The sequence below is a fragment of the Notolepis coatsorum genome (assembly GCF_963971535.1).
Source record: "Notolepis coatsorum genome assembly, chromosome: 4".
Lineage (NCBI taxonomy): Eukaryota > Metazoa > Chordata > Actinopteri > Aulopiformes > Paralepididae > Notolepis > Notolepis coatsorum.
The window spans coordinates 141,114,443-141,134,492 of NC_140168.1; the positions used below are offsets into that span (position 1 = coordinate 141,114,443).

The 20,050-nt window shown below is 43.1% G+C and overlaps 1 protein-coding gene across 1 annotated transcript in view; it reads right to left on the reverse strand.

Moving 5' to 3' along the window:
* The window catches only part of acadvl (acyl-CoA dehydrogenase very long chain), an 82,291-nt gene extending 63,718 nt beyond the window's left edge, over window positions 1-18,573 (reverse strand). Inside the window, exons 1-10 of the mRNA XM_084311680.1 lie at window positions 18,139-18,573; window positions 17,649-17,703; window positions 16,221-16,298; window positions 10,654-10,726; window positions 9,937-10,001; window positions 9,486-9,620; window positions 8,065-8,209; window positions 7,306-7,435; window positions 2,714-2,839; window positions 805-1,003 (exon numbers count right to left, since the gene is read on the reverse strand). Of these exons, the coding sequence (XP_084167806.1) occupies window positions 805-1,003; window positions 2,714-2,839; window positions 7,306-7,435; window positions 8,065-8,209; window positions 9,486-9,620; window positions 9,937-10,001; window positions 10,654-10,726; window positions 16,221-16,298; window positions 17,649-17,703; window positions 18,139-18,197 (1,065 nt within the window). The 5' untranslated portion in view covers window positions 18,198-18,573. The remainder of the gene's footprint in view (window positions 1-804; window positions 1,004-2,713; window positions 2,840-7,305; window positions 7,436-8,064; window positions 8,210-9,485; window positions 9,621-9,936; window positions 10,002-10,653; window positions 10,727-16,220; window positions 16,299-17,648; window positions 17,704-18,138) is intronic.
* Between the last annotated feature and the right edge of the window lie 1,477 nt (window positions 18,574-20,050).

Below are 20,050 nucleotides of genomic sequence, written 5' to 3' on the forward strand. Positions count from 1 at the left end.
CTGCACTGAACCAGTCACTGCAGGCATCGCCAGCATCCTCTCTGGTCATTGGCCGATTGCCGGTAACCCACAGGAAGCCCCACCTACCCAACCAACCCACTTCTGAATCAAAATATGACCCAACCATAGCGAGGGGAGGCGCGAGCGCTTTAGGAGACATCATGTTCGCCAGGCGATCTTCTTCCACAACATGTGGTCTCACCACCACCCAGGGCTGCGCCACTATGGCAGAAATCATAAATCACGATGATTTTGAAATCACAAATTTCAACTCGTGAATTTGTTTCACCTTTCTACTCGACCTGCCTTTTCTGTCACCTTGTACAAGTTACCGAAGACGTTTCAAAATGACCACACGCCGTTGCTCCCTCCTCCCTGGGCACCAGCTGAAACTACCATTTGGATTTGGGGGGAGGGCACGGATGTGAAGGAAGGGTGCGCTGCGTTTACAACACAAGACAAAATGAGAGCAACACGGCATACAGGACAATAATAGTTTTATCTCGATGATCGTGAGAAGCCAACATCCTAATTGAAACTCGATTCAAAATCGCCCAGCCCTACCACCACCTAATGGAGGCAACTGATCCCCATCACTCACTCCACTAGGTGGCGGTAATGCGTAAAGTTCAGTGTTCCAACCACCATTAAATCTCAAATGAGGAAGAAGGAGAGTTGGGTAGAAAAACAAGATGCGAGTCGATCAGGATTTGCCAACGATGGCACCCAAGTATCGTGACGGTATCGCGTCGCACACCAGGAGATCTCTCGTGATCCTTCCCACACACCCACACTCCTACTCACGGCCTTGGCGATGACGCCCTTCATGGTGCCGGCGAGGGCGGCCGCCATGCCAAAGCGGCCGTTGTTCAGGATGTTCATGGCCACCTTGAAGCCGCCGCCCACCTCGCCCAGCACGCAGTCGGCCGGGACGCGCACGTTCTCGAAGTAGACCTCCGCCGTGTTGGACGCCTTGATGCCCATCTTCTTCTCTGGGGGGCCGCTGAGGAAGGGGGGGGGGGGGGGGGGGGTGGCGGATGAACAATAATAATAAATTGGATTTGAAGAGAGAAGCGCCTTTCTCAGACTCAAGGACACTGTACAAGGTGAGAGAAGCTATATAAAAGAAAGGGTAAATAACATTTAGAAAAGAATTAATGAATATATGTGTATAGTAACAGAAAAAAAATAAGAAATAAGATTAAAAAAAATGAAGCAAGGTGCTGTCCAATTGGATGAAGTGGTAACAAGAAAATTAACAAAAACAAAAACAAAAAAAACAACTGGATCTGTGGCTTAAAAGAAAAGAGTCGGGGGGTGGGCTACTGGACTGAATGAATTGCATGGGTGAAGAAATTATACGTAATGGGGAGGGGGAAGTAACTGAAGTAATATAGCAAGTAGGGGTGGGACAAAAAGTTTGATATTGCGATATATCGTTGTGCTTCCTCTTGCGGCACGTTATCGATACACTGGCGCTAAGTATCAATATTTAAGAATATATATTGCTCGACAATCCCATTTTACTGCAATAAACAATATTGTAATGAGGTTAACAAACTGAAAACGCCATCTTATTAGATCAGTGGTTCCCAAAGTCGGGGTCGCGACCCAAAGGTGGGCCGCGAGCAGCCACGGGAGGGCCGCGAGATGATTAAAAAAAAATAAAAAAAATAAAGAAAAACCCCAAATCTTTTTTGTCAGGCCACTGAACTTAGAAGCAGGCCAGGACAGTGTTTCTAGTTGTATTCTAAAATTCTATTCTATTGTATTCTAAAATGTGACTATATGGTTTTATATTAACTTAATAAATAAAAACAAAAAATCTACTTATTTCAACGAACATTTCAAACTAAATAACAGATTATGCACATAAAACGCTGAAAACAACCGAAGCAACAATAGTATTTTAATGAGGCTATTATTATTATTTTGCAACAAGTTAGCCCTCTCATAAATAGCACATATAAATGAATAACTTGAACTAACTTAATAGGATTGAAGTGATATTTGGCTTAAAAAATCGGTCGCCTGGCAAAAAAAAGCCTGACGATGTGCATTGGGCCGCGGCTCTCTGACTCCTTATTTTCTGGGTCCCGGCCTGAAAAGTTTGGGAACCCCTGTATTAGATAAAACTGATGATGTATATATTATATATATATATATATATTTGCATTCGATATTTATTTATATATTTAAAAGTTTTCCGTTGGGGACATAATTATAGTTAATAATTAAATTGTGTGTCAGTGTGTGTTAAAGAGGCACTATGCAATTTGTTTGTACAATTGGCCAGTTTGACGCACACTAAAGAATCTGATACGCTTCATGTCAATTCTGTGAATAAACACATAATTCCTGCTTTTTGCCTATTTATGGTACTTTTTCTCCTCATATCACAGATATTGTCGCGTCGTAGATAAAATTCCTCCCAATTCATCGATTACTGCAGATATCGTGTCATTATCGTTATCGAGGGCCAAATATAGTCAGTATCGTACTCGTAGCATCCCACCCCTAACGACAAGCAGCGTAACTCTCGAGCCCAACGCTAGCCGTCTCCGTTTCAAAGAGACGAGCACCCGATGCAACCGGCGCAGTGCCTGGAAACTCTGGCGCAACTAAAAAGAAAAGAACCCGTGCCGCTTGCGTCACGATCCCAGTTTGGGGTTTGAGACACAGGTGGTGTGCAAAGTAACCACTGGTTTCTCACTGCGTCACTCCGCCGAAGCTCCTCTCCACCACCAAGGCCGTGATCTTGTCCTTCATCTCTCCCGTCTTGGGATCCTTCATCGGGGTCTTGGCGAACACCGTGAAGATCTCCGCCAGCCCCCCATTGCTGCCGGGGTAGAAGAAACAAAAACGTGGATTGTGTCGTTACCTCGATAAACGCACAAAATAACACGGCAACTTTATTGACGTATTCCATTCCATCACCGTATATGGGCTGCGTCTGCCGACGACGACGACAACCCGTTTACTGCACAAACGTATCATCAGCAGGGAGGTACTCTGTAATTAACCTAGTTATATGGCTCCATAAAAACAGACAACCCAAGTTTCAAGTTTCTTTAATAGTTGTCATACAGAAGTACAGAATACTTTTATACAAAATGCTTCTTACTGTTGCGCTCCAGAGACTGTGCAAGACAAGATAAGTATGAAATAAAATAACATAGTAAAATTAGAAGTAAAAAAAATGAGGTCACAGTGTTCAGTTTAGACATATGTACAATGTTCGATGCAGAATAGACGTAGTTACCATACAATATACAATACTGTGCAGTGTACTAATATACAATACTATATAGTGCAAGGCAGAAATGGAGAAATGGGACGAGGTGCAATTTAGGTACAATTCACAGTAGGTGTACGAGTTGTAGTGCAAATCCTTTATCAATAAATATAAAGTGTAAGTGTGTTTGTGTGATCTAAAGTGTGGAGAGTGGGTGCTGCAGTGTGTTGTTTGTTTGAGTGAGTGTGTGCGTGTGGGTGTGTGTGCTGTGTGCATTTGATGGTTGTTGCATAGTGATTATTGTTCGTTTAGCAGCCTGATGGCCTGGGGATAGAAGCTTCTTCTGAGTCTTTCTGTGCTCGCCTTAAGACTCCGGTATCGCTTGCCTGACCGCAGCAGTTCAAAGAGGCAGTTGTTCGGGTGGCTCGAGTCCTTAATAATTCTCTTAGCCTTCCCCTTGCACCGCTTGTTGTAAATGTTCTGGAGGGTGGGAAGCCCCCCTCCAATTGTGCGTTCGGCTGAACGTGTCACTCTTTGTAGTCTGCTACGGTCTTGTGCAGTGCTATTCCCAAACCAGGAGGTGATGTTGCCTGTCAGGATGCTCTCTATTGTACATGAGTAGAAGTTCCTAAGGATCTTCTGACTGACTTGGAACTTCCTTAGGCGCCTGAGGAAGTAGAGGCGTTGTCGTGCCTTCTTCACAACACTGTCAATGTGTGTGGTCCATGTCAAGTCCTCGGATATGTGGGCTCCGAGGTACTTGAAACTGTTCACTCTCTCAACCGGTGCCCCGTCGATGCTGAGGGGGCTGTAGTCCTTGACCCCCGACCTCCTGAAGTCCACAATCATCTCTTTTGTTTTGCTGATGTTCAGGGAGAGGCAGTTCTCCTGACACCACTGTGACAGGTTCTCTACCTCTTCCAGGTAGGCCCTTTCGTCGTTGGCAGAGATCAGGCCCACCACTACTGTGTCATCAGCAAATTTGATGATGGTGTTGTTGTTCCGCTGTGCTACGCAGTCATGTGTGTACAGGGAGTAGAGGAGGGGGCTCAGAACACAGCCCTGGGGGGCCCCTATGTTGAGCGTGATGGATGAGGAGGTGCAGTTGCCGGCTCTTACCACCTGGGGTCTGCCCGTCAGGAAGTCCAAGACCCACTGGCAGAGGTCATAGTTCAAGCCCAGGTCCCTGAGCTTGGCTATGAGTTTGGAGGGGACTATGGTATTGAATGCTGAGCTGTAGTCGATGAACAGCATTCTCACATAGTTCCCCTGCCTCTTGTCCAGGTGTGATGCTGCTGTGTGCAGCACATGGGCTATGGCGTCCTCCGTGGACCTGTTGGGGCGATATGCAAATTGCAGAGGGTCCAGGTTGATGGGGAGGGAGGAACAGATGTAGCCCTTCACTAGCTTCTCAAAGCACTTCATGGCTATGGAGGTGAGGGCTACAGGGCGGTAGTCGTTGAGGCAAGCGGGCGTAGATTTTTTGGGTACAGGGATGATGGTGGACTTCTTCAGACAGGTGGGGATGACCGCCTGTTCCAAGGACAGGTTGAAGATGTCAGTGAATACCGGGGCCAGTTGGTCGGCACAGACTTTTAGGACGCGGCCGGGGATGCCGTCCGGTCCTGCTGCCTTCCTGATATTCACTTTTTTAAAGATCCGTCTCACCTCATGCTCTGTTACCCTGAACACTGAGTCTCCATCAGCAGACCCCCCCCCCCCCCCCCATTGCCGTGGTTTGTAGGCTGGTGTTGTTATTCACAGCCTCAAACCTCGCATAGAAGGAATTGAGATCATTTGCTAAGGAGATGTCACTGTTCAGTTTGAGGGGGGTGCCTTTGTAGTCTGTCATTGTTCTGAGGCCCTGCCACATGCCTCTAGAGTCAGCCTGTTCAAACTGAAGTTCAACTTTATCCCTGTAACGCCGTTTTGCCTCTATTACTGCTCTCCTGACGTTGTATCTTGCCATCTTGTGTTCTTCCATGTTGCCTGTCACCAGCCCGGTGTTGTATGCTGATGTGCGCACTTTCAGAGCCTCACGGACGGATTTGTCTACCCAGGGCTTTTGATTTGGGTAGATTTTAATTTTGGTGGAGGGGATTGTTTCTTCTACCAGAGTACAGACATCCATGTTGACGCGTGGCCAACTGTTGGCAGAAGCCTTTTTTTTGTCACCAGGGTTTTTAGAGATTCACGAGAATAGTTTAATAATTGACCTCTTCTCGCCTGCTCGAATCCAGCTCACAGCTCCGGGGTTGTCACCAGCTTGGCTGGCCGTTCACACTAATACAATTGGCTGTATTAGAGGGTGGGAGAAGCTGGCGGGGTGGGTCCGGGTCGTTGTAAACAGCGACTCCTACAGTTCGGTCGGGGCGCCTGCTAAGCGCGGATAGGACTTGAGTGGGATAGTGTGATCCTTCCACACGCTACGCCCTCTCGGAGAATATCCGCACTGCCAGGTGAAAAGAAACGGTTGATTGGCTGGACGTGTGTCGGAGGAAGCACGTGATAGCCTCCACTCTCCCAAACCGACTGTGGGGGGTAAGTGCGCAGCGACCAGGAAGGGGATTGGGAATTGGCATAACGACTAACATTGGGATGGGAGAAAATCGGAGGAAAATGGAGGGGGAAAAAGACCAATAAAAAGAAATAATAATAATAATTGACCTCTTCAAACCCTGCCCTCTTTTGTTGATCCTCTTAAAATGACAACTGTTGCTTCAAGTTGTGATTAGAGGATTGAGAGAAGAGGGCTGGGTTATTGAGATGAGTCAATTGGTATGGAATGAGTGATTAGGGTAGATACAGTCATTAGTAAATTTTACATGAGAATATTGGGACAATATTGCCACCTTGTGGTGAAAATGCAACAGTGTTTAATTTTTTTTTCACAGCCCTTTGTGACTATATTAATGGTGCACCGTTTACATTTACATTTAGTCATTTAGCTGGCGCTTTTATCCAAAGCGACTTACGAGTTCTGTACAACAAGTCAGCAGGAAGGGTAAAACTCTATCAACTGAGTAACGATGTTCATCAAACAGTGCTGAATGAATGAAATGTATTGTCAAGCAAACTTGGGTGCTGCAGTCTTGAGTGGATAGTAGTAAAGACATTAGTATATAGTAGGAAGAGTGCATGATAGTATGAGACAGTAAGAAGGTAATTATTTCAGATGTGACTGTATTAAAGGTGCACTGTGCAGCCATGACTGTATTAAAAAAATTTGCACTAATGCAACTATGGCTGTATTAAACTGAATAAACAAACTCCTCAGAGAAAAAGTGTCCCTGGAACACTGAAGCTTGAAATCTGCCTGAAAAGGTTGCCGGTTCACTGCGGTTGTTTACAGTGCCTCAAAATAATTTTGTTTAGATTTGTGATGACATAAGACACATAATTCTAAGGATTACATATTACATCCTGTTTTGCAGTTGGAAAATGTCAGCTACTAAATTTTGTTAGCAGCACCATCATTAGCTACCAAAAGATCATCTTCGACTAGCACTAAGTTATAACCAGCATTAGCCGTTACATTTGGTAAATTACATAGCAGCTCTAATGTTTGACAGCAAAAGTCAGTGCCAATGCTTGCCAACAGCCAGAGGACACTTTGCATTGTGGGATAGATTTGTGATGGCTTCTAACATGAGGGCAGCCGTACTTAAAAAAGAAACACCAACATTATGGGTAATGCGCTTATTTCTCCAGAGTCAGACAAGAAGATGGATACCAATTTCCTCTCTGTGCGGTCAGTAGAAAGCTATCTGGCGGCAAGCTAGCCTAGCTTAGCACAAATTAATGGAAACAGATATGGACCACTAGCCTAGCTGTTGGCCAAAAACATCTCTCCCGGAGTTTTATGCTAGGCTACTGCTTCCATTAATTTGTGCCAAGCTAGGCTAGCTCGCAGCCGGATAGCTTTTTACTGAACTGGAGAAGAGGGTAAGCGCCTTTCCCATAATGTGGGTGTGTTCCTTTAATACAGTGCCAGATTATTATAACATAATAATAACAAAAATAAACGTTATTGTTGTCATTACAAATGTCCTTTGTGTGCGTGTCCTCACCTGATCCAGATCTTGCCTCCGTTGAGAGTGAAGTACTGACCACATGGGGACTGGATGGCCGTGGTCCTGATGGAGGCAGCATCTGACCCGCTGGCAGGCTCAGTCAGACAGAAAGCGGCCATGGTCTCTCCTACACACACATTGATTTGTCCAAACAAATATAAGCGTTAGGCATGCCTTGTGATCACTGCCAGGACCTGGAAACCAGGCCCACTCTCCCTGCTTCATACACACACACACACACACAGGACCACACGCAGACAGGTCGATTCTCGCTCCTCCTGGGCAGCATGAAGTGTCCTTGAGCAAGACACTTAAGCACCAACTGTTCCCAATGAGCAGGTTGGGCACCTTGCATGGTCACCTCCTCCGTCGTTGTGTGAGTGAATGTGAGGAACAAATTGTAAAGTGCTTTAAATAAAAGCTGCTATATAAATGCACCATTTACTGCTGCAAGAGCTACAGGGTATGAAAAAGAAATGAGCGTGTGAATTAACAAATGAGCCTACACAGGTCTCTTCTCACACTCGTGACAATAATTCTGTTCATATGTCCAGGCAAGTTTTAAAATAAAGACTGTGTGTGTGTGTGTTTTTTTATGTAGCCTGTTCTCGAATGCTGGATTATTGTGGTCCGTTCTAGAATGCTGGTTTATTGTGGTCCGTTCTAGAATGCTGGTTTATTGTGGTCCGTTCTAGAAAGCTGGTTCACGTTGGTCTTTGTCGTCAAGGAGAAGCGGTAACCTGCCAGCAGCCTCACCTGTGGCCAGCTTGGGAAGGTACTTCTCCTTCTGCGCAGGGTTTCCAAACAGCAGGATGCCCTTGAAGCCGATGGACTGATGGGCCCCCAGGGTGATGCCGACGCCCAGGTCATGCATGCCGACGATCTCCACCAACCTGGCGTACTGGGAGAAGAAACAACAACCGTGCGTTTAGGGCACGGCACCCGAATAGCATTTCACTGGACTTCGGGTTCTCCTCTGTGATTCCGAGCGCCGGTATACGCTCTCAGAAACTCTGTTGAAACAATGCGTTATGTATAGGGATGCACGATAATTATCGGGCCGATATCAGCAATTATGACGTCATCCCGATAAAATTATTGATAGCTCCGATAATTTTTTTTTTTTTGTACTGTACTTAATAATAATTTGAATCTAATGGGGTTCTCCTTCAATTTGAGATGAATTAAACTACCGGTAGTTTGGGACAGTTATTCAATTTGAGATGAATTAAACTAGTTTGGGACAGTTATTCAATTTGAGATGAATTAAACTAGTTTGGGACAGTTATTCAATTTGAGATGAATTAAACTAGTTTGGGACAGTTATTCAATTTAACTAGTTTGGGACAGTTATTCAATTTGAGATGAATTAAACTAGTTTTGAAACAGTTCCAAGATGGCTGTGGAAAGAAATGCATAGTTATCCCTGGATGAGGGAAGTCAAGCAGAAGCGCTCTTCCCTCCCCATCAATAACTACACTGACATTCAACCCAAACACCTCCCCCAGTGCCATGTGTACAATAACACAAAGCGGACAGCCCTCAGGTGTGCGGACTGGTCCAACACTCAAGATACAATGCAATTACGTAGGGCTGTACCGAATGTCATTTTTTTTCAATACTTCTATTGAAGTATTGGAATGAAGCTTCGAATGTCTGTCGTCATATTTTATGACGTATTTCTTTTTTTAAATATCCTCAATTTGAATAGTGATTAAATTAGTCTTTTAAATTAAATCTACTTTCTTTAATGAATATAAGTCATCAGTTTCATCAACATAAATAATCCAATAAGGGCACGGTTGGTACGAAAGTGATGGTGACGTCTTGATGGAGCACCAAGCGGATGCAGACAGGCTACATCATTTATGATAAATGTTTTATTTAAATTTGTATGATGAGTCATACTATAATAGTATAATATTAGTGTAGCCTAATCTGTATCTGCAACTGTGAAGAAAAACCCCATTGGTTTAAACAGAATAAATACACATAATTTTTATTTTTTTTATATAAAGAATTCAAATGTTGATTTAGAATTTGAATGTCAACGTTATGAATGAAGCTTCGAACTATTCGGTACAGCCCTACAATTACGTCTCTTGACCGATGCAGTAAATAAGTGTTGATAGTCAACTTTGCCTGGTGAAATAAGGGCTGAACACCCATCTGCATACCTGTGTGTTACTGAGGCCAAGGCCCCCGTGGTCGACGGGCACCTGCAGGCCGAACGCCCCCATCTCCTTCAGCCCCTCCATGGTGTGGTCCTCCACCTTCTCCAAGGCGTCGTTTTTGGCCGCATCGTTCACCTCCTGCCAAGAGGAGGCGCGTCGGGGGTGAGAGATGTGGACAGGCAGAGGGCGAAAAAAGGTGGTTGGAGGAATCATAAATCGTGAGAAACAAGACAGAAATGGGGAATCGACCAGTCTCAAAACCTGCCCCCTTTTCTTGATTCCCTCAACTGTCGCTTCCCAAACATGTTTGTCCCAGAGGGAAGCGACAGTTGCGATTGGAGGATCAAGAAAAGAGGGCGGGGTTTGAGATAGGTCAATTAGTGAATCCACAGAATGGAAGGTTTCCTCAAGGACAGCGATAACAAGACGGCTCGAGATTTATGATCACGTTTACCTGGAAGAATTTGTGGACGGGGTCCACCAGCTCTCTGAGGAACTGGTCCTGCTCCTCACTCAGCACTGGGGGAGGAAGGGAACCAAGATCAGGCTCCTACCTTCTGGCAATTGACATTGATTTAGATGAAATGCCAATGATTTTACAAAAACGCAGTAGCCTGATATAGGACCTGGAAACATGGCCAAAACATGTATCACATTTGCAGATGTCAGTCAATTAAGATAATTGTCAGAATATTTTAGGTACTGCATTCAAAAGGGACATTTCTGCTAGTGACTGAAGACGGGGGAACACAAGAGGTTTCATTTAGGTTTTTACTGCAAAGACATTTCAACCACAATGATAACAAAACGTCTTCCTCATATCCGACACTTATTTCTATCAAAAATGTGATTTATGGTATTGATCGAATTGCTTTAATACCATAGAGTATTGAAAAATGCTGTGGTATTGAACTTTGTCACCGTCACACGATACCCAAGTAGTTAATCTCATCAGTGAACCAATAAGCATGTTTGTTCCAAGATATAACACGTCTTCTGTTCAACCACAATCCAAAATCATCCAAACTGTAACAAAGCCTTCCATTGGCTCACACAGCACATAACTCTGTTAAGTATTGAAAAAAGTATAACTTTGGTATCGGTATCGACCATCAGTATTAGCACCGGTATGGAATATGTTCAAACATAACGCGTTCCTAAGTCTGTTTACCTGAAGGGAAGGGAAAGACCTCTGAAATAGCGAGCTGGCCTTTGAAAATGTTGGCAGCGAAGGATTTGGATTCCTGCGGAAAACAACAATAGATTAAGACTCGAGAGTAAATCTTTATTCACTCATTTGTGCTGTGACATCACTTTAACAGGGTTCCCACATACACTTAAGTACTTTTCTAGGCACTATTTTTCATTTAAAAATTATACAATTCACTTTTAAAATGCTGTTTTTTATAGAAAATAAAATCTGATCCAATATGTATGGCTTAAAACCAAAAAATTGGTGCTTAATGCCAGTAAAACTAAATTCATGTTGTTTTCCAAAGCCAAAAATATTGTTTATAGTGACTTGCATATATCGACTCTGAACAGTTCTTATATCGAGAGAGTTTCAGAATACAAATACCTTGGTATTTGGATTGATGAAGGACTTACATTTAAATATCATGTGGGCGTTCTCGCCAGTAAATTACGGAAAAAGATTGGCTTTTTGTATAGAAATAGAGCCAACTTCCCTATGATTAGTAGAAAGAGAGTTGTTGAAGCAGTGTTCCTATCTGTTTTGGATTACGGAGATGTGATTTATAGACATGCAGCGGCTTCCACTCTTAAGCCCTTAGACTCTGTTTATCATTCAGCCATTAGATTTATCACCGGTGATAGTTATGGTACTCACCATTGTATCCTATATAATAAGGTCAGGTGGGCCTCTCTGGCAGAGAGACGTAAGTTGCATTGCAATCTTTTTATCTATAAAGCCATAATTAGAGATTGTCCAAATTATATTAGTTCTTTATTGGAATGGACCACTGGACCCTGTCGTACACGATCCAGTTTTTGGCTTACACTTAGAGTGCCTAGAGTTTGTACTGAACTTGGTAGATCTGCTTTTGGCTTTTTTGCCCCTACCTCATGGAATACCCTGCAGGAAACACTGAAACTAGACACTCTAGTGTCTATGGGTCGGTTTAGAACCTTAATGACCAATCAGGTCACCACAATATGTAATTGTTTTTAAATTATTACCTCTGTTTTAATTTTGAGCTATTTTATTCTTTTTAAAAGATTTTTTATTATTTTTTTTAATGTATTTTAAAATGTGCTCTCAATTATTCTGATTGTCTGATGTCTTTATATTTATGAACACACTGTGACACTTGTGTATGTAACATCTCGACGGCACTGTAAATGAGTTTAATTACTCAGTGTATTATCGAGTAAGATTGAATGAATGAATGAATTTCTGACAATTAGTTACACTTAAATAAAAATAAAAAAGATTCTTGATTCAGAACAATTTTATCATGGATGAACAACTTTCAATGCGAATGGTTGATTTGAATTTCAAGGACTTTTTAAGCACCTTGTTTTTAAAAAATGGGCTGTTTAAGGAATTCCAGGCCTAGACTTTTTTTTTTTTAATCAAGCACTTCAAGGACCTTGTGCGAACCCTGGTTGGTGCATGTGTAACGGTGGTCACTAGCAGACACACTGCGCTCAGCGCCTGTCCTCAGACGGCCTTGAAACATGAACCCTCCGCTCACCAGGGTTACTGATGACCAGCCACGTGTGCTAGTCTTATCCATTCTGCCACCTGATAAGGATCCAATTGAGGTTGCGAAGTGGAGGTATTTAAACTTAGGGGTGAGTTTACACAAAGGGGCTACTACCACTGCAACGTCGTCACGCTCACACCTCTGAACCCACTCCACGGTGAGGGAAATCGGTGGTTTTTCAATGTATGTAATGTATAGATTGGGGAGAGATGACCACATCCAACGGTGCCGGGTCAGAGAGATCGAAATGTGCATGGTTTGCCTTAGGAGAGGGTGATAGAATGGTGGTTCAGAGCGAGCAGGAGTCACTGAATAGCAGCACACTGAGCAGGGGATGTTGACATTCCGATCTGGATCAAGCTGATAGCTGCACAGAGCGAGGGAGAGGGGTGACATCTTTAATGAAACAGTAATGAAACGTTTTGAAATGTGTGAAAGGTTATTAGCAGTTGTCATGACAGCGCATCGCATGACAACCAGAAGGGGGTGGGCTATCGTTGCTATGACGAAGATCCTATAAAGCTGACAGTGTTTTCGGGTGTAAGCCAGACCAAGAGCGGCTAAGGGCAGACTACAATCTGACTAGGACTGAGAGACTCTCTTCTCTCATCACGGAGAGGGGGGGGGGGGAGGAGGAGGAATGACACATCATCATTAGCTTCGGCTAATGGGAGAAGGGTTCTGGCTACGACCAGGCCTGACCACCATTGGACTGAATAGCGGAAGGACGATAGACTGAACACACCGAAAGATCATTAGAATAGATTTTACAAGGACAATACGAATTGGTTCCCATCTGATTATGAGGTCTATGTTTATCAAATAAACAACGCTTCTCCTTGTAAGGTATTACGCTGTGTCAAAGTGTCGAATTCTTACGAAGGTGGAGAATTATTATAGTTTGCGGATCGCACTAACGGGGAGAGATAAGGATTGTATCAGCCAGTATATGAGACGTCAGACCATTAAAATTACACAACGAAGAGGAGTGGATGGAGAGCCAAACAGACGAAGACGTGATACTGGCCAGATTGATCAGAATCTAACAACGGCAACTCTGGTCTCAACCGTATTATCCGGGTCACGGCACCACTTGTAACGGTGGTCACCACCAGGTACTAGTGGCAGGCACTTCGCTCTCTGGCACCTGTGACTACCTTGAACCGTGAACCCTCCAGCACTCACTATATGTTAAATACCAGTCTTATCCATTCCGTCATCTGAAAAGGATCCAATTCAGGTGGCAAAGTGGAGGGTACTTAACTTAGGAGTGAGTTTACACCAAGGGGCTGCGGTTGTAAGGTTTGAATCGTTGTTAACATGCAGACCAAAGGCAACCATCCACGGTTCAGGTGCCCTGTGATAGGCCACTAGTAGCCACCCAACAACAACAACACTGAGGTCACATAATGCCCTCTGTAGAGGGTGTGAGAGTGTGTTGACAGATTGGGTACAGACTAGAGCAGGGGTTCCCAAAGTTCTCAGGCCGCGACCCCCGAAATAACATGTCAGAGAGCCGCGACCCCCACTATTATAGGAGGTAAACTTTTTTTTTTTTTTCTTTTTTTTTTATTATCTTTCTTCCCCTCTTTTTTCCCGATTTTTTCTCCCATCCCACCCTTCCTGGTTGTTGCGCACTTTCCCCTACTGTTGGTCCGGGAGACCGGAGACTGTCACATGCTTTCCTCCGACGCATGTGTAGCCTGCCCTGGCCGCGCAGATTCTCACCGGGGAGAGTAGCGTGTGGGAGGCCGCACTATCTCTCCCTAGATCCTACCCTTGCTGAGCAGGCGCCCCGACCGAACTGTAGGGGTCGCTGTCCACAACACCCAGGACCCACCCTTCAGCTTTCCCACCCTCTAATACTGCCAATTGTATTAGTGTGAGCGGCCAGCCAAGCTTATAGCAACGCCGGGAGCTGATTAAAACATTTATTATTATTTTATTTTTTTTATAAATGGAAATGTATGGTTGAAACATGCAAACGTTCAAACGCACACACACTAATAAGCATTGGAGGGTTTTAACCAGGGCCGGACTGGGGAAATTATTCAGGCCAGGAAATATAGTGCGAAATATAGCCCCAGTCAGGCCACTTTTTAAGCAGGGGGTCTGGGGGTACCCCACCAGGAATTTCTTTATTACAAAGGCTTCATTTTCTGCATTCTGGTGCAGGAATTTTTTTATTTGTACCATTTAAATGCCAGTGTTTGTGATGGCATCACAAATTATTGTTAAGAAACAGGCTAGCATATGTATGATTAGCAACAACACTGCTTTTGATGGATTTTCTGTTTTTTGTAATGTCAGATTGAAAATAATACAATCTTTTATTCAACTTCAGCCCTGATCATAAAACCACATATTCATTTTATAATTCTAACCCTTTAAATGCCAGTGTGTGTGATGGCATATATTTGCAATATATCAAATGCAAAGTAAATTTTTCTGGGGGGGGGGTATTACAGGCTAGCATGGGTCAATGATTAGCAACAACACTGATTTTGATGGATTTTTTTGTTTTTTGTAAGGGTCCCGCCTCCACCAATCACATGCGGCTCTCTTTGTGTGAGTGAGTGTGAGAGTGAGAGTGAGAGTGAGAGTGAGAGAGAGTTCTCCAACTTGTGTGAGTTGCAGTGATCTCCTGGTTGTTCCCCACCTAGGTTATCTAACTATTATACAACGGCATGCACATTTCTGGATTCTGATTGGCTGAAACAGTCAAGTTACACATGGGTATTTGTAATAAGCCCACGCTCTTGGTCCCAGGACCCACCCACAACCGCATTACCATCACTCCGCCATGCGAGTTTTTAGAAGTGAAAGCAAGATGGCGGACACGCCGGACAGTAAACATTACGAAAGGATATAGTGATAGGGTCATAAAGACTAAATGAAAAACGATTCTGTCACGGCGAATGTGTTAGTTTCTTAAACAATGTTGGATGATGTAATTGATGGGTCATGAGTCATTGTGGAACAAAATTAAAATCGCGTGAATTGATTGATTGATTGATTAATTGCAAATTGTATTACTGTCCGCCTTGTTTCCAACTGGTTAAGTTTAGGCACTCTTTCGAAGTCGCTCTCTTTCGAAGTTGGTTACGGTTAGAGTTTGTCTTTAGAGCAGGGCGATAGACCACCAGCCCTGATTCCAAACTCTAACCTTAACCAACTTCGAAAGAGAGCGACTTCGAAAGAGTGCCTAAACTTAACCAGTTGGAAACAAGGCGGACAGTAATAAAATTAGCAATCAATCAATTCAATAACCCACGCCCACTTAAAACAGCGCACCTCCCAGCTGCTTCTATAGAAAGTAGGTTTTAATTTTTTTTAACTCTTATAGGGCAAAGAAAACTTTTTTTATTTGTTTTACCTACTTTCTATAGAAGCATCTAAGAATGAAGTTCTATAGAAAGTAGGTTCAAAACTAAACAAAAGTTGGATGTCTTAGTTTGTTGGATGTCTAGTTGAGAGACAGTTGGATGTCTTAGTTTGTTGGATGTCTAGAGGAAAGACAGTTGGATGTCTTACTGAGAACAGTTGGATGCACTTCCGAGCTGCTTCCACATGGAGGCAACTTCTTATTTTTTTTGGGAACTACTTTTTCTGAGGATGGTTCTCAATAGATCTTCAATTAATGTGTGTTTATTGTATAGCAATAAGGTTGGATGAATGCGCCAGTTGTATAAAAGCCATTACACCACGTGCAGTCGTGGGTTGTGAGAATTAGACCATGCCTAGGGGGGGTCTAACAACCACCCCTAGCCTGTAGGCATGGTCTAATTCTCACAACCCACTCCTGCGCGTGATGTAATGCTTTATTGCGCCGCTGCAACTAGAAACAATGGCCTGGCCTGCTTCTAAGTTGAGTGGCCTGACTGCATTAAAAAAAAATATATATATATATATATATATATTTTTTTTTTTTGGAAATCATCTGGCGACCACCCCACTTTTGGAACCACTGGACTAGAGTACAGACATGATGCTATAGAAGTTAACATACTACAATGGCCGGCTTCTTATCCGCCTTTGCACCGGAGGCAGCATCACTACCCACTGCTGCTGTCTTGTCCAATACTGCCTGGAGAGAGAATGAGAACTGAATCAATTGACCATATTCACACAGCAGCCATTTTTGCTCTTATGGCTTGCTCAGGTTGGGTGGGAACAGGGTGAAAAGGAACCTAACCTGACTGAGCATGGCATGAGAGCAAAATGGCCTCAGTGTGAACATTACATTTAGTCATTTAGCTGACTCTTTTATCCAAAGCGACTTACAAGTTCTGTACGACAAGTCATCAGGAAGGGCACAACTCCATCAGCTGAGTAACAATGTTCATCAAAGTGTTGAGTGCTACAGTGTAGGTTAGTTTATTAGGACAATTGCATGATAGTAAGTTTTTTTTTTTTTTTTATAATATTTTCATTTTTTTCTCATTCATTTTAATCTTTTCATTAAAATCATACTTTGCTAGTGCACCCTTCACACAAAATATAGACTTAAATTAAAATATTAAGAAATAGTTTAATGCTAAAAAAAAGAATCCTAAAAAAGATAAAGAAAGAAAGACAATTCCCAAAATACATCACAATATAAACAGATTAAATAACATTTACTTAGTGTTTTTGCAGCCTCTCGTAAATTTTCTGAGGTAAACTGAATGACATGTACAGTATGACTTTGAGAAAATGCTTCTGAATTTAGCAAACACAAAACATAAAATGCCAATGTCTGCCAGTTTTGCCAGCAAGAGCTATGGCATCCCATAGAGGCACAGCACCCGACTGTCCAAAGTGGAATGTGACATGAAAGCTTCCAAGGAGGCTAGAGGTAATGGCAGCCAAGGACACACATCCAGTCAGGTCAAGCAGCAATCATTCAGCGAGCTTTCAACCTCCATGATAATTTTTTTTTGGGCTATTTGCATTTAGATAAGTGTGAGATAAGACCATCAATATATCTTCATCAAGTAACACTTATGCATAAACATAAACATGTGTGCCCAACATAGAGCAGTGTCACCTTTATAGACCAGCCGGTGCATCACGTGACCATGCTGTGAACTTTCCCCCAGTTTGGACAGGGGTTTGATTGATTGAAACTTTATTTAACAGATTGCAGAATGGGTACAATACAGTACCGCTCAATACACACAATTGTTAAGGGGATGCAGACCAGAGAAAGACTTTAGTCTCGTTTACATCAGGGTCCCCCATTTTCAATTCATCATAACATACATGACATACAGATAGACAGTACTGCTATGGTGGTTTATTATGAGCTTCAAGCACACAGCAGCTCGGGACGCATTTTCCGACGCAGGGGAAATATTCAACCTTGGTTGAACAATGTCACAAAAACCCTGATACCCGTCTCGATGACCAGATACAAGAAAATTATAAAACAAAAGAAAAACAGGATTGTTATTACCTCTGCCGCTTGGCTCGCATACGGGCGGCTACTCTGGGTAGCTCGACGTGGAGCCCTGTTACAATGAGACAAGATATGATAAACATTATAGCCGTGGCTTTATTAAGTAACAACAAATGTGCATTCATTCTCATTCATAACTCTTAGGGATCCTCTGGTCCATTTAGGAAATCCCTGAACATGAACTTGCATTGGTTTGTGATAGATCATTAGTTACTGGGTATTTCAAAGTACCTCATATTTGGTACCATTCTGAAGCTAACAACTAGGGCTTTCCAATGATATACAAATAAGTGTATGATTATCATCATAATTTTTATTATCATGGTTCATATGTAGTTGCACTTGAACTAATTTTCAAGCACTTTCCTTGCTTTATTCAGATGTATGTGTAATGAATGGAATGTAGACAATATTGTTTGCAATATAGAACAGCTGACAGATTAGAAATAGCATCTATTGTTCAAAAGTTATGAATTAATTAACTTACCCAGTAGATAACACGGGAGGAATGCGCAGGACGGACTGGCTCACCTTCCTCAGCAGCATGATGGTTACTTAGCTTGTCTTGATCACAGGTTGTTGTGTTTCCGACGATTAATAACAACAAGGGAGGTTTAATTAACCAAATCTTTGCTCAATCAAGACGAGAAAAATGACCGACTGAATAGAAGATATCTTAATAGCGCTACAGTGGTGGTGGATGACAGCAGGGGTAGCTACTGGCTAACGAGCTAGCTTGTGGTTTGTTTTGTAATGTTGTCAGTTTCTGCTGTTCGTTGCGAAAAGTAAAAGCCGTTGGAAAGTGATGTTGAAAGATACAAGCTTATTCTACTCCTCTGTTGACGCAAGATGCAACCAGAATGTGTAAATATACCGACTGGATGTGTTCTCTGCTGACAGCCGCCTCACCGACTGACTGACCCACGACTTTTTGACCTCTGACGTAGTGTGATGCATCACGGGATATGTAGTTTACAGCTAGATAATAGAGTATCAAGGCCATAAATGTCATAATGTCATGTGTATGTCATAAATGTCACTATGAATTGAAAATGGGGGACCCTGATGTAAACAAGACGAAAGTCTTTCTCTGGTCTGACCCTTAACAATTGCACGTATTGAGCCGTACTGTTTTGTACCCATACTGCAATCTGTTAAATAAAGTTTTCATTCATTCATTCATTCATTCATTCATTCATTAATTCATGGAAACTATAAAAGAAAGAAGGGTCAGAATATTAGCGTTCTTCTATGCTCTGCTGCTTGGTGCCATACCTTGGTGTCCGTTCTAAATATATCTTTTCTAAAGGGAGATTCATCTGAGGAAATATACTTCAACCAATATATCAAACAACGTTAACAATTGTTAACAATGCAACAAATTGCAGATGAGCAAAAGTAATCAACAAGAGAGAGGAGAGACAATGAAACTATAAAATAAGGAAGGGTCATCATCATGTCACGTGCAGCGCGTGAACTCACGTTGGTGCCAAGTGTGCAAACATTCAGTTTGGCCGACATTGAGTTGAATGGGATCAACAGTCATTTAAACAATTTAAACCTCGGGGAGCTCCAGTAGCTCACCACGTACCGCGAGTGCTATTTCAGCGCCGTGGACAACCGTGCTCGTCACGGATCTGGGGCTGAGCGCGTTCGAATCCCGGACGGCAGCCGTGCCTTTCCCAGAGTGTCTTCCCCCCCATCTGAACCCTTTCAGCCTGCTTCTGTCGGTCGAACTTGACCAAGTATGAATGCGATGAAAAAGCGATAAACGCTAAAAGAACCAGCTGACTGGTCAAAGTTAAAAAAAAAAAAATTTAAACCTCAGATGTCAGAATCATCTGCAATGTGTTGCATTGTTAACTTGCTAACGTTTGATATATTGGTTAATGTATATTTCCTGATATGACCTGATATGACTGCTTGACCTTACTCCTAGAACCCACTTCACCCCTGCCCACTTTGACAACCTAGGATGGCTTGGAGTAGACGACAGAGTACAGCAACTTGCAATGGGCCTGGTCTACAAGATACACTACACCACACAGGTACCCATGTACATGTCGAAATACTTCCCAAAGGTCAGTGAATTCCATGACCACAACACCAGAGGGAGCTCCACAAATCATGTTCAACCCAGATTCGGCTCAAACAAGGGACTAAACACGTATCGCAATTATGCCACATCAATGTGGAACGCCCTACCCACAGCCGTAAAATAATGTGAATCCCTACCCTCCTTCAAAACTGCTCTCAAAGAGCACCTACGGGAGACTAACGTTCTGGGTTCTCGGGTCTGGTTGACCTGAGATCCCGGCTACCATCCTGTCACTTTCCTCTCCCTCGATTGTATTATTGGTTGTCACCTGGTATTGGCTGTCACTCTGTGGAACGTGTGG